The 14,322-nt window shown below is 41.7% G+C and overlaps 1 protein-coding gene across 4 annotated transcripts in view; it reads left to right on the top strand.

The window, feature by feature from the left end:
- The window catches only part of EEF2K (eukaryotic elongation factor 2 kinase), a 54,277-nt gene that overhangs the window by 30,911 nt on the left and 9,044 nt on the right, over positions 1-14,322 (top strand). For 3 of the 4 annotated variants that reach the window (XM_026650616.2, XM_026650614.2, XM_026650615.2), the window contains 11 exons: positions 806-866; positions 1,855-1,892; positions 4,902-5,073; positions 6,253-6,402; positions 8,520-8,652; positions 9,442-9,569; positions 10,092-10,287; positions 10,605-10,672; positions 11,309-11,386; positions 12,249-12,311; positions 13,671-13,805. In XM_026650616.2, the coding sequence (XP_026506401.1) occupies positions 806-866; positions 1,855-1,892; positions 4,902-5,073; positions 6,253-6,402; positions 8,520-8,652; positions 9,442-9,569; positions 10,092-10,287; positions 10,605-10,672; positions 11,309-11,386; positions 12,249-12,311; positions 13,671-13,805 (1,222 nt within the window). The remainder of the gene's footprint in view (positions 1-805; positions 867-1,854; positions 1,893-4,901; positions 5,074-6,252; positions 6,403-8,519; positions 8,653-9,441; positions 9,570-10,091; positions 10,288-10,604; positions 10,673-11,308; positions 11,387-12,248; positions 12,312-13,670; positions 13,806-14,322) is intronic. The other variant, XM_026650617.2, reaches the window with a different exon arrangement.

The following is a 14,322-nucleotide window of genomic DNA, read 5'->3' as shown; positions in this document are numbered from 1 at the left end:
TTTTTGAAGGTGGAGGAGGGAATCTATCCAGGCTGGTCAGGAAAGGCAAGCTAGAAACAATCATGTGTTGCGGATACAACGGTCTTGATTCTTAGTTAGTCCATTCCTGTGCTTGGGAGAGGAGGGGCAAAGCCAGCTTTGTTCTCCCTATATTTTAGGGTTGTGCAGAGGCATGCCCAGCTCCTGGTGTAAGATTTAGTAGCCTAAGGGCTACTCTAATTTATGCTTTGCTTCTCAAGGTCCTCTGTGGACCTTGGGAGGCAGAGAATAGCCATAATCCAGTGCACTCAGGTCATACCCCTGTTGTGCCACCAATCCACCCCTATGCCAGGGCCTGAGAGCAGAGCTGGTGTAGAGATCTTAGGCCAGCTCTGCACCAGCCAGGGAGGCCCCCTGTGAAGCAGATATTCTCGGAGGACCATTTCCACCCTCTATACCCTGCAAGAGCAGCCTGGAGGAGCTTTAACATAACAGCAGATCAGGCCCATTTTGTAGTGTGGACAGGGTCTTAGTTTCTGCTGCAGAGTTTACATGGGCTCTGGATTAGAGGGCTTTTTGTTGGCCGAGCCACAGGGTGGCCTCAGTGTGGCCCTCTGAGGAGGCCATTTGCTAGTGTTCTTTCCTAAGTCGTATATTGGCAACCACATAGATTTGGGGAGTGGAGAGGCTCAGAGAGTTCTGTAAGATAGAGCAGAGAGAAGAACTTTACATCAACTCCCCAGTCAGCTAGGATCAGCTGTGACACGGGGGAAAGTCTTTGGTTCCTTGTGCATTTTACTAAGAGGTGTGAATTCTAATTGTGCAGGTACAACGCAGTTACTGGGGAGTGGGTCGAAGATGAAGTTCTCATCAAAATGGCTTCACAAGTAAGAGCACATTTGTCTCTGTCTTTTCTATTAATATTAGTAGTAGTGGGGGTATTTATTAGTTCCTTCTTAATATAGACTAAGCTAGGGGAAGGTGCCTAACAGAGGTTTTTTAACAGGGGCTTCCAAGCCTCAGGATCATTCTCTTCATTTTATTCCTCTGCTTTTCCTTTAAGGGTCTGTGCACAGTTCTCTTCCCTTCACTGGAGTAGAGCAGCATGTAGGGGCAGCTCTTCCCCAGCCCAGCAGCAGCCATGCAATTGCCAACCAAAGACAAGTGACGTGAGGCATACACTCCCATCCAGGAGTTCAGCATGCTGCCTCCTCAGCACTCCCCACTCCTGCTGGCGTGGGTGTTTTGGGCAGAGCCCAGGACTCTAACCCATAGCCCACTGCCTGGCAGTCTGGCCAGCTTTGTCTTTTTGAGGCTTCCAAATAATTTCTGTTCTTAGGGAAAAAACTGCCTGGGTTTTCTGCTGATGAGGGCAGGACCACCATCACCTACTGCTTAAAACAAGGAGTCACTTGAGACGTTTTGGGAGCTGCTTGGTCCATGTTACTGCAGAACGTATTTAGAGTGGTGTCAGTCTGCAGGTCACATTGGACACCCAGGGCTAAATTTGGGAATTTTGAAGTCAGCTGTTTTGGGCAGTCACAAAAAAGCTAACTCAAGCCTGGACGGATATTTTGAATCAGACCTTAAAGAGCAAAAACCTGTCTGTCCTGCAGAGATATTAAAGATCCATGGCACTTTTCCTTAGAAGAGGGAGATTTGCCCCAGGTGCCTTTCCCCAAATTCCCCTTCCCCTCTACTTTGGGCCAATTGGTTACCACCTTCCATTTCAGAGAAGGATACATTTCAAGCTGTGTTGTATGTGGGTAATTTGTGAGGTGCTTGGGTATCTTGCAGGAGGAAAGGGGCTGTGGAAATATCAAATACTGTTAAAGATTAACTTTATGGCAGTGACTGTCTTTTTATTTTTTTCAGCCCTTTGGCCGTGGAGCAATGCGGGAGTGCTTCAGAACGTAAGCGTCCACTGGCTTTTTCTTTTTGGCCTCCTTGTAGCATTTCCTGTAGTTGTGAGTGCAGCAGTTTTAATGTAATTGTTCTCTCTGACATGGGGGAAGGAATGCTGGGTGAGAGCATGGCTGGGTGGAGAACCAGGTTACAGTCCCAGTGGGAGGGCCAAGTTGTGCCTGGCCTTTGCATGGGTGTGCAAGGAAAGGAGGACAAGGAGCCTCCTAGCTATGCTCTCTGACAGAGGCCAGGCACAATTGCAGTTGTTTCCTTCTCCCTGTATCCTGCCGGGGTACTAGACACAGCATAGAGAACACCACAGAAGGGACAGCGTGCTGCGTTCTCCTAAGGGATAGTAGAGTGAGTGTGCTCGGGGGATGCAGTGAGCATGCTTGGTGAATGCTGGGAGATGAGGCATGATCTCTCCTGGAGCACTCTTGGAACAGTAGCTTTGAATAGTCCCAAACAGACATAATTAGTTGCTTAATACTTAGATCCATAAAAGTTAGGGCTGGAACTTGCCTCTTCCACCATCTGCTGTAGCTCAGCCGCTCACACAGATGTTCCTAGAACAGTGGGTTACCAGTTTGCTGGAATGGTCCTGAATGGGATGGGACTGCAGGGGTCTGCAACTCTTGGAGGGCAAATGCAGGCCCATGGTTATGCAGATATAAGGGGGAGGAATAGCTGGAATCAGGGGAAAGAGATACCAGAAATGCCCAGTTCTAACCAGAAGCCTATCGTGCTGAGAGTTAAACGTGAATCAGATGCTATAGAATAATCACCATGACTGTGTTCTAAGCAAGGTGGAACTGGAAGAAGAAGAAGAATCATTCTTCCCAGTAAGTGAAATTGCTGGATGGGGAGGGTTTCTCTTTGCTCAGAGAATGTTTGAGGATACAGCTATATGTACCAGCACCTTGCAGTAGATTAGTTTGCACTAGAAAAGAATCCCCTCCCTTTCCAGTCTCCGGATGCTAATGTCTCCTAGAAAGTACACGTGCATGCTTCAAGCAGCTCCCCCTTCTCTCTGATTGCTGGATCCAGATGATTGGGATTTAACATCTGGTTTCATTTACGGGGAGAGAGAGAGAGAGAGAGAAGCTTCCAAGTGGTAGCAGCTCAATGTACTGAATATCCAGGTAAACAGGACAAAGTAACTGTTAAACCCACTACTTGGGCCTGAGTGGATTTAGAAGCAATGCGAACAGTTTCTGTTCATGCAAAACCAGATGCAGTGGAAGCTTTGGAAGCCACAAGTCTTAGTTTGTCCTGTTTGCTTTCAGCTCTTGTTTGTAAATGACCAAATTCCTCTTTGTGTCCCTGGCCTAAGATACTGTAAATGTAAATTGCATCTCACCATTATGTCACTACCTCAAACTTTTGTTCTTAAACAAGTTTCACATGTGTGTTTCTTTAGCTTCCTTTCTCCTGGATTGTAGAGAGTTCATTTACAGTGGTTCGTTGATATTTCTCATCCATGAGCCTCTTCTTTTATGTCCTTATGACTCAGGGGGCTCTGATTGCTGTGCACTTGCATGGAGATCTCTTTCCCCCACAAATTTTCACTCAGTAGAATGGCAGCAAGGTGCTTAGCAAACAGTGGAGAATGCTGGCTGCAGGAGAGCATGTGAGCTGGCTTCTCTTTGGAGGAAGAGATTGATTCCCTGGAGAGCCAAGCTGCTCTGAAATCCTTGTTCGAACTCTTAGAATCTTTCATTTTTGCCTGTTTACCCCTTCCTTTGAGGGCCTGTGTCACAGCCACTGTCTGTCTGCCCCAGCAGGTGTGTGGTGGGCTCCCTTCCTGGGCAGCAGTAGCTCTCCAATATTTTCGCTCTGCACTACTTGCCAAGTAGTGCAGTTTTCTCATGGGCTCCCCTCCACTCCCAACGTGTTGGGAAGGAGAGGAGTTTAACTGGCACTGCTTGGCTCTCAAAAGTGTCATTCTGCAGATCACCAAAAAGGTTCTGTGTACCATCGCTGACCACTGGTCATAGTTTGAGAACCACCAGGAGCTAGCTGGACATGACTTCAGACACTACTTTACCTTCCCTACCTCATCCTCCAGACTGCTGCTGCTCACCCCCAATTTTGCCAGGAGCTTCTGCTTCTGGTCTGTCTTCAGATCTTTTGTCATCACCTCTGTTAAATTAAATCACCCAGCAGAAAGACCATGTGCACCTTCTTTCTTTCTCCCTAAGCCCCATATGAATAGGCATAACACACCCTACTATTGGCCTGCTGGGGAAAGGAGCGAGTGAGTGGAATAGAGGTCCCCAAACTCAAAAGTATTGCCTGTGAGGTCTAGAAACCTATTGTTTTCTAGTTGACCTGTCTTTTGGCATCCCCTGCAGCCTCCCATGCACTTGCATTAGTTGGCATCCAGCAATCCCTCTGCAGTCAGTCTTTCTTTCTTCACTCTTAAGTGTTTACATCTTAAGGACTCATATGTTGACAGAGCTTTAGAGGTGCAGCAAAAGGATTCCAATCTGCAACACCTGTTGCTCGCCATAAGGTGACTAAGTAGCTATTCTTGTGTTATATAAGCAGAAGTCTGCCCTTATCAGAGGAGAAAAGGGCTGTTTCCTCTCTGTTAAAGTTTTAAAATCACCTTTAATTTTCTGCAAGACAAAGTGATTGGCTTAGAACAAGTGCTTGAGACAAACACCATTGACTCATGCATTGGTTTGAGATCAGAAGGGAAGTGAGAGGGTAGGGAGCAGTACTACATAACAGCAGCTGAGCCATGTGTTTGTTCTGCTGTGTGCAGGCTGTCTTTTAGCATGTTGCAAAGCGTTTATGCAAGGTGCTGCTTTCTCCCTCCTCCTTGATATGTGCTCAAACGTCTTTTTCAGCTCGAATATCTGTTCAAACTCATCTGTCAGATCCCGATGTAGGTTGCTGTTGAGGGAAGAATTTGGCACATTGAATTTTGGTGTTTTGGGAGGCGAGGGAATGGGAAATATTGAATCAAAGTTCTCAGTTTCCCTTTTATCTGCAATTGGTTTGCCTTGCAGGAAAAAGCTGTCCAATTTTCTACAAACTCAGAACTGGAAAGGTGCATTTAACTATGTTGCCAAGCGATACATCGAGACTGTAGACAGGGATGTATACTTTGAGGATGTCCGACTTCAAATGGAAGCAAAACTTTGGGGAGAGGAGTATAACCGGCACAAGCCACCAAAACAGGTACCACAAAGCACCAAGCGAACCAATGAGCAAGAAATTCAGTTTTTCTGTTTTAATGGGTGAGTTTTCAAACCAGTTCACAGGGATTTATCTGTGCAAATCCCATTAAGGTTAATGCCAATTAATTGCTCAGATAAAGCCGTATGGCCCACGCTGAACATTTTTCATTAATTGTTTTTATGGTAGTTGAATTTTAACAAAGAAAAAGTGCAGAAAGCGTTCATGCTTTCTAAGGGCATTGTATGCAAATACTTAACCTACCAACAGAGAACAGCCAAAAGCAAAGTTAAGGCATTTTAGTCAAGCTTTCTAGACACCTGCTTCAGGGATATCCCTGCTGTAGCGAGAACCAGGAATGCTACAAAATGTACTTCCAGCTGCAATACATTTGTGTTTGCCTAGCAAATACTTAATAGATGGTATTTCAGAGGAGGCAAGAACTTCCCAAACATAGATGTCTGAGGAATGGAAAAAGGATCTACCAGCAATGAAAATTAAGAGTCATATTCTGGCTTTGGAATCACATGTATGGCTCTGAATTTACTTTTTGAGGAGCAGACCATGCATATCTGAGGGAGCAATAGCCCTTTATTGCTAGAGATCTTTCCCCCATACTTCCAAGTGATCTTCATTTTGAGCGGCAAATGTACTGGCCATCAGGAGGTTCTTCTGCAAATTAATCAGCTAGATCCAATCACTTAAAGAGACCTGTAATGGTTTCTCCTTTGGAGGCAGGGGTTTCTAAAATCACCCTGAATTTGTGAATGGTAAAAGACAAAGGGCAGGTTTTCACTCCATTGCTGTAGTGCATGCACTAGTTACTGCAAATTGTATGACACGTCCATCTGTGTGTGAGTGCGGGTATACAGATTGTTCATAAGACACTTCAGAAGTCCCCAGTAAAAATCAAAAATCAATGTCTGCTAAAAGCTTTTCCGAAGGATTTGTCTTTTGTTCTTTCAAGCAAAAATAGAAGTGAGTTGTTTTTCAGGGACTGCTGCTGCTTTATGTAATTCTGCCAGCAACCCCAAAAGCACATGACTCTTCACTCTCATTGTTAAATAAACAAGTCTTTGCAACTGTTCATTGCCAAAGTTTGCTTAGCTGCACAATTCACATGCTTTCTTCTTGATTTGAACGGAGTGCTCCTTTGTCAAAATTTCCTGCTTCCTTTCCCAGGTTGACATAGTGCAGACCAGCATTATTGAAATGAAAAACAGACCTGGAAAGCCCCTCTTTCATTTGGAACATTACATAGAGGGCAAATACATCAAATACAACTCAAACTCTGGATTCGTACGAGATGACAACATTCGCCTTACCCCACAAGTGAGACTTTAGCGCTGCTCGGAGTGCTCCCTGCTTGCTGCAGGGATTTGCTTGGCTTTACTGAGAGATCCACTTGTTTTTGCCAAGAAAAGACATTGCAGATTTTCAAGGGTGTTGCAGAATTAATGTATCTAGTTACTGTACAGGCTTTGTCATTTAGGGCCTGATCCTGCAAGATTCTGAGTGCTTCCTGAGGATTGCCTAGAATACTCAGGTTACACAGGCTTCAGTGGGAGTTGAGGGTGCTCAGCACCTCGGTGAAAGCATTCAGCACCTGGTAATATTGAGCCTTATTTTAGTTAATATCCAACCTTAACAGGGGCAGATTTTGCAAACTCAGATTTTAAAAGAAATAAAGGGTTCAAGCTTTAGATTCTGAATGGTATTCTACTAAATCAGTATAATAGATAAGAACAAGGGGGCAGATACTTGGCTGGTGTAAATCAGCATAGCTCGGTTGTCTTTGGCCAATTTACACCTGCTGAGGATCTGGTCCATTAATTCCAGCCTCTGAATAAGTGAACCAGGAGTTGTGTTTCTGTAGCAATAAAGCAGCTTACTCAAATAAACAAACAACCCATGTGATCCATGTAAATCCCATGGTTTTAATAAAAGGATTAAAACAAATGGTAGAAAGCGCCATACAAGCAACATTTTAAAGGTTTCTCATATTCACCTCGTTGCTTAAATGTGGATGGAGGGTTTTATGTTCTCCATTGGCTTTTTGTACCTTGTGGAATCAGCACTATTCTTTCAGAGGTTGGGAACAAAATGTTTCATAAGATTTCCTGCACTAAAAATGTTTATCTAAACAAAGTGCATTATCATCAATGAAAAATATTAACTAAAAACAATGGTGTAAGCCTAAAATTAAATACAGAGTCCTTCTGGAGGCCTTCCCAGGAAGTGCCAAATGTCCCAGCTGTATGCAAAAAAGCAGGATTATTTTTGTGCTTGGAATATTTAAAATGCAATATTTAAAGAGCCCAGTCATACATTTTGCAGTCTTAATTATGTTCCTAGAGCCAGATCACCGCACCTTATAGGACAGCTCACACAAGGGGGCCCTAGAGAAAGGAAAGCTCTGTGAACATGCTTACATTTCCCTTTGGCACTTGGGGAATGGGGTCTGCCTACCCACAGAAGACACAGGGGTCTGCCCCCAAAACTCCATAGCCCTGAGATCCAGAGGTGGAGGGCTGTTGTGTTGAGCCTCTGTGACTCCACATCCTGCTGCTGCTCTCCTTAGTTCTGTCCTTCGCAACAGCTGTCTCTGAATTCCACTTTTAAAGGAGTAGGGCTCCATCAGAAAATAGAATTCCCAGTATGGGAGGAGGGAACGATGCTTATCCCCTTCAGTTCGCCCACTTGGCCTTCCCATTCTTCCCTCACAGCCCATCCACTCTCCACTATGAGGGGTCCAGGCTGGAGACATGCCCCCCTTTCCATGTTAGAGATGGGCTTACAAAAGGTCCCCTCCCCACGTTGGTCCTGGGGAACAACCCTCCCTTCCCCAAGTATTTAATTTTAGGCTTACACCATTGTTTTTAGTTAATATTTTTCATTGAGGATAATGCAGCTTCACATACAATCTGCAGAGTAATGTTCAGCCAGTTAGTTTGCCAACAGTAGACTGTGCTTCTTTCCTGCCTTTGAGTTAAAATTAAAGGCCACATGCCAAATCCTTCTGGCTTTCCTACACAAGCTGTCCTGTTGACTTCCTATGAGTAAGGCAACCAGGATTTGCCACCAAGTGTGGTCTTGGATTGATTCCCTCTCAGAGGGCTGTACCCTACATTTGCAAGGGATGGACTCTCTTGTAATAGGACTTTTCCATCTCTAGCTATTATCCTTATATTTACACTGGGCCTAATTCACCAGTGGCTCACTCCAACTTTACACTGGTTTATCAGGTTTATCAGTGGTGAATCAGGCCCAGGATGTCATAATGAATTGTCTTTAAGGTGTCAATGAAAAAAATTAAAATAGAAAAATAAAGTCAGGTATCTTGTTCTCAATAAAATGAGGATTAAGTTTCCTCGTTCACATCCTGTTCGCCCATTTATATTGTCTTGATTTCCTTCTCTATCACTTAATTATTTTACAATTCCCTACAGGCCTTTAGCCACTTCACATTTGAGCGTTCAGGACACCAGCTCATTATTGTTGATATCCAGGGAGTTGGTGATCTTTACACAGACCCTCAGATCCACACAGAGAGTGGCACAGACTTTGGAGATGGCAACCTAGGTAAAATCAACAGTGCGAGTTAATATTTTTATGAATGCTTTTTCTCTTTCTGAGCAGTCTGCTGAGCAGCACTAACATGGGTATGAGGAGTGCAGGCAAACTTCTGATGATCAGAATACGAACAACTGGGAAATTTCCACCTTCAGTGCCTGCTAATTTGTGTCATTGTGTATCGGAAGGTACCCCAACAACCATATGTGAAGCTCTGCAAAATGGTGGATTTAGTTGACTCAGGGTGGCTGTTTTAAAAAGAAAAACATTTTCCGCATCCTGCCAGCTCCAGTCTTAAACCAGCAAAGTTATGTAATTAACAAGCTTCCTGCAGTTGAGAGCAGTAAATTCCCCGCCAAATCACTAGAATGCATCCAGCAGAGTGGATGGAGGAATAACCTTGTTTACAATTTAAGCTCCAGTTGCGCTCACATTCATATCTGCCTAGAGTTTGTGTGAGTCTTTTGTATGGGATTGAATTTTGCCCTGTTTTTTGAATTGTTTATTGCAATATATCTTACATTCATTAGAGCCAGAGCTTCTAAGATTTTAACATTTTTGCAGACATTGATTTAAAGGGATGATAGAGAAAAGCTATCCGAGATTTTAAAATAGAAAGGGTGTGTGTTTGTTTTGGGGTAGTTCTATTTTAGGCCTGTAGTATTTTAAAATTGAAAGGTGATGGAGAATATTGTGGCATAGCTGCATGAATAATTTGAAGGAAGGCATTTAGGGCTTCTAAAATCTAATCTCTTGTTGATAAAATATTTCTTCACTAAATTCTTTTATTATCCCCAGGTGTACGGGGTATGGCTTTGTTCTTTCATTCTCATGCCTGTAACAAGATTTGCAAAAGTATGGGGCTTACACCTTTTGATCTTTCACCTAAAGAGAAGCATGTCTTGGATCATAGTAACAAACTGCTTGTAAGTTTCTTTGTGCTAAGTGTAAAATATAGTAGTCTGATGCTGAGTTATCCACTATTGGTTCCTAAATTGATGCTGTAGATATGAGCATGAAACCCTATATCATGTTCATAAAATAGATCTTAAAGCACCCAAACCATTAATGGTTTCTGAAGATCATGGTGACAACAGATAATTATGGGAACAAAGACTCAAATTGCTCATTCTTTAATTGAACAAAACTCCAATTGTTTTCTACAGGAATTTTACTTGATTAAGGAATGCAGAATCTGGACTATAGTTTTGGGGTGAAATTCTGGCCCCACTGAAATCAATAGCAGAACTCCCATTGACTTCAGTGGGGCTAGTATTTCATCTGTTGTGTGTTTTTCATTAATACATACATATATACATGCACATATATACATATATCTATATGTATGAGCCCATTATTAAAGATTTGTGTGTGTTCATATACACACCATATTCAGAATATAGTGAAGGAAAGCATGAGTGATAGGATTTTCATGTTCCTTTACCAAGGAATCTGCTCAGACAATTGTACGTGGCACAGAGGAAAAATGTGGCAGTAGCCGGGTGAGAACGATCTCCGGTAGTCGGCCTCCTCTGCTTTTCCGCCTGTCTGAAAATTCTGGAGATGAGAGCATGAGTGATGTGGCATTTGACTCCTTACCCTCTTCTCCCTCCTCAGCAACACCACATAAAATGGACATGCTTCGTGAGTGAGCCATCTGCCTTCTCTGTATACAACTTTGTGAAAGTTAGTTTTGGGCTTCTGGGCGTTTCAACAAAAACTGATTTTAATTTTATTGAGTGTCAAGTTTTATTTATTCCAAAAGCTCCTCTTCCATCATTGCCATGTCTAAACACATTTCTGCTAAGTAATAATAGAACCAAAAATATGTCTGTATTTCAACTTAATGAGGTGTTTTCATGAAAACCCTTTAATAGAAGTAAGATTATGTTACCCACAGTTCCTTCCTGACATATCATCATCTATTTCCAGAATAACAAACAAAAATTTATTCTTCTTAGACTGGCCTGTGTTCAGTGAAGTGGATAACTTGGTTCACAAAGACCACGATCATCTTGATAACCAAAGGGTAAGTGGTTTTCTGAAAAAGGATGAGTTTGCAGTTGCTTCAGTAAATGATTTTTTAAAGGACTGCCTGTGGGCATCATTCAGTAAAAACAATAAAAACTGTGTGCCTGTCCTCAGTGCTGTAGAAAGCCACATAAGCTGTATGCACCAGCTGTCCCTAATAAAGGGAGAACATTTCATATTTTAATCAAAAATGTGACCATTTATTCACTCTGTTCCTCTAGAAGTTCATTTATGTCCAACACATTTTAATGCAAAGTAAAGGTGTCTATCCATTTCCTTGCACCAATGTCATCTGTCTGGGGCTTGTGCATGCTTCTGTGGTGTGAAAGCCAGATAACATCCTCATGGATTGTCTCTGTGAATGCCAGTTAGAAAAACTCACTTGAAAGAACAACTACAGGCTCTTTAGGGTATTTTCCTAGTCTAGGCAGAGCCTTCGCAACTGAGACTTCTACTCCTCCTTAACTGGACACAAAGCATCCAAGAGAGGACACACACAAACAAAGTCAACCTTCCTCTTGGCCTTCATTGAAGTTAGTGGCACTTTTGCTTGATTGAGGGTCTGCAGGATGAGATCCTTACAAGAGAATGTACTGATACTCTGATGCTGTGCCTTTATTTTGGTGTTCTGTAGGACTCTGAAAATGGTGGAGACAGTGGGTGCCCCAGTGAAAAGAGAAGTGACCTGGAAGATATGGATCATCGAGAAAGGGTAAGGATCTTTATTTTGGATTTAACAAGGCCCCGTGGGGTCCCCACTCCAATTGAAGTCAGTTTAGTAAAAGCGTTTGCATTTCCTTTTCATCCTGTTGATCTGACCTGTGCAATGAGTGAATGGACAACAATTGGAAAGATGTTCCCATATGTTTTAAAATAGATTGTTCAACTCCAATATGTTATTGCAGTTGCTTGCAGGGAAAGAGTATTTCCAATATCGCCTTAAAAATACTCCATGTGATTGCATGTTGTTTCTTGAGATGCTCTGTATTGTGCTTTACAATCATGCATTGTGAAAGGTTACTTGTTAGAATGAAGATCTATGAGTATGGCTCACTTTCAAAGACCACCACTATCTCACCACCTGCTTTCCAGGTTTGCTGCATGTTATATGACCTGAGTCATCACACAGGTTAATGTTGCAGTCAACTATTAACATACTTGTACAGAATTTCTATGGGGCTGTTGCTTACTCTGATAAATCATAAACTTTTAAAGAAATGTTTCCTGTCTTAAATATTTTAAATAGCTTTTTGGTTGGTGCAGAGCAGAGCAAATATGACTGTGCTTAAAATTTTGTCAGATCTTTTGCAACAAAAATGTCATCTTTGAGGAGACAGATGACATTTTTGTCTGTCTAATGGAATAATTCAGATTATAGGATTAAAATTTTGGCATGAAGTTTTATCAATTCAACAGGTTTCTTTCATAGATTGCAACATAATTGGGGGGAAAAACAATATAAGTTCTTTTCATCATAGTCTCTGTTAATTTTGCTGGTAAAAAAATTGTTCCTTAGCAGTGGAAGGAACACACCAGACATAAATTAAATGATACAAATCTTTACATTAACATAGGGCCATTCAAACTACAGCCGAAGACGTGAATCTGACGAAGACAGTTTGGGAAGTTCTGCAAGGGTAAATAGAGCAGAAATCTCTGCAGACAATAGTTTACCATTCTGGCCTATTTTTTTATCTGTCACCTAACTTCACATGACTACATCAAAAGTTAATTTTCTTTCCTTTTAATTGCTGGTTAAAAGTTTATATTAATAATTTTCACCTATGTTGTTTCCCTTTTTTAAATTTTTCAATGAGAGAAAAACACTGTTGTAAATAAACCCTCTGTGACCACTGAAAACAGTCCCTTGAGTAAACTAATGATTCTGCATGAATTTCTCACTTACACAATTATTATGTTTTTGTTTCCTTTACATAACAAGATTTGATTTCTTTTCTGTGCTATATTTGTTGCACTGTGCCCTAAACATGGTTGGATGATCTTTTTTGTAAAGCCAACAGTTCTTGAAGTATGTTGAAATAGCTGTTGGTGCTATGCATTTTCTCTCTGATTTTAAAAAAAGGATCTGTTTTCACATTTTTACAAAATGTAACTTTTATAATAATCTGTTTATTAAAGGTATTCTGTGGTTATAGAAATAAAACCAAGGTCATATATTGAGCAGAAAAAGGAAAAGAGATTTTTTGACAGCAGTCAAAAATTACTTTAAACGTTCTAATTAGAATTTCAGAGTTCTTGCAATGTGTTTAGTTGGAGGAAATTAAAATAACTTCAATGGACTGAAATTCTACATAAAACATATATTATGAGGTTTTCTTTAATAGGGATAATTTTGTATGGTTTTGTATTGTGCTAGTGATTCCCATCCACCCATGGTCGTGAAAAATGCAGTTTATTAAGAAGTATTACAGCTATTTAGTTACAGTTTGAATCGGACCAATCTAGCAAACCCCAGCACACGTTTGCCCAGACTCCATAGCGTTTTTATTGAGTTGATTTTAATTTTCCCCGATACTGCTGAGCATGAGCCATATCTAAAATGCTATTATTTAAATCCCCAATCCAGCAAAGCACTTAAGCACATGCTTAACTTTAAGCATGAGCAGCCCCATTGACTGCAACAGGACTATTCACATGCTTGAAGTTAAGCACAGGCTTTGCTGGATTGGGCCTAACTGTGGTGCCTTGTTTTAGCTGCTGTGATTTTAAGGTTGCAAAATGTGAAGGTAATTTTGTTTACTGCCTTAGTGTGCTTAGAAATGGAGAGCTGCTCTGAGATTTTGGTGAGAGAAGTGATTATATTTTTGGGTAACTACTAACATGCCTTTTTAAATCAGTACCCTAAATTAAAAGGTTTGCTAGGAAAACAATAGCTTTAACAGACACTTCAGTTTCTGAGGGGTAACATAGTTAAATGTCTTGACGCCGTTTTATTTCAAATACAAGTTATAATACAAGTTTGGGGGTTTTCTTAGGTCAGTGTGGAGAAGTGGAATCTCTACAACTCTTCCAGAGTCCACATCCATAGACCGTCCTGTGTTGCAGTGGAAGTTCAGAGACTCAATGCACTGGAATTTGAAAAGAAAATTGGGAAATCCATCCTTGGGAAGGTGTTGATGGTTCTTTTAATTCTGTTCTTTCCAACTTGAGAAGTATAATTTATTATTGTTTATATAGTAACAACCGCCCCCTCGACGAGCTGGCAACTGTACAAACAGGCAAAGAGCTATGTTGATATATTAGGGAGAGTCCATAAGCCATTGGGCAGATGGGGTGGGGGCAGTCTACAAAAAGCCCCAATGCTTGAGATCAGTTCCATGTCCCTTTCCTCAAGTGGAGTTTATTACTGAACAGAAGATTTTAAACAGCTCAAAGCAATAGAAAATACTTGGAGTGGAATCCTTTCCCCATATAAGTCAATGGGAGTTTTGCCATTGATTTTGGTGGAGCCAGAGTTTCAACCTTGATAAGAGACCTTTCCCACTTTCTGCAGGTGGGAAGGGGGATGACACATCTCCCTCTCCTTTGCATTCCCCTCCCCAGATAGACCTTTCTTAGATACTGTAGTGTTCCAAACTAGAGATTCTGTGTGCTAGGGCCTCTCCTGTTTGCTGCCCCTACATACAA

The sequence above is a fragment of the Terrapene carolina genome, unplaced genomic scaffold, assembly GCF_002925995.2.
Source record: "Terrapene carolina triunguis isolate 2854851 unplaced genomic scaffold, T_m_triunguis-2.0 Scaffold93, whole genome shotgun sequence".
NCBI lineage: Eukaryota > Metazoa > Chordata > Testudines > Emydidae > Terrapene > Terrapene triunguis.
Note: the sequence above shows the minus strand (reverse complement) of the source record. Positions and strands in the feature narration are given on the sequence as shown.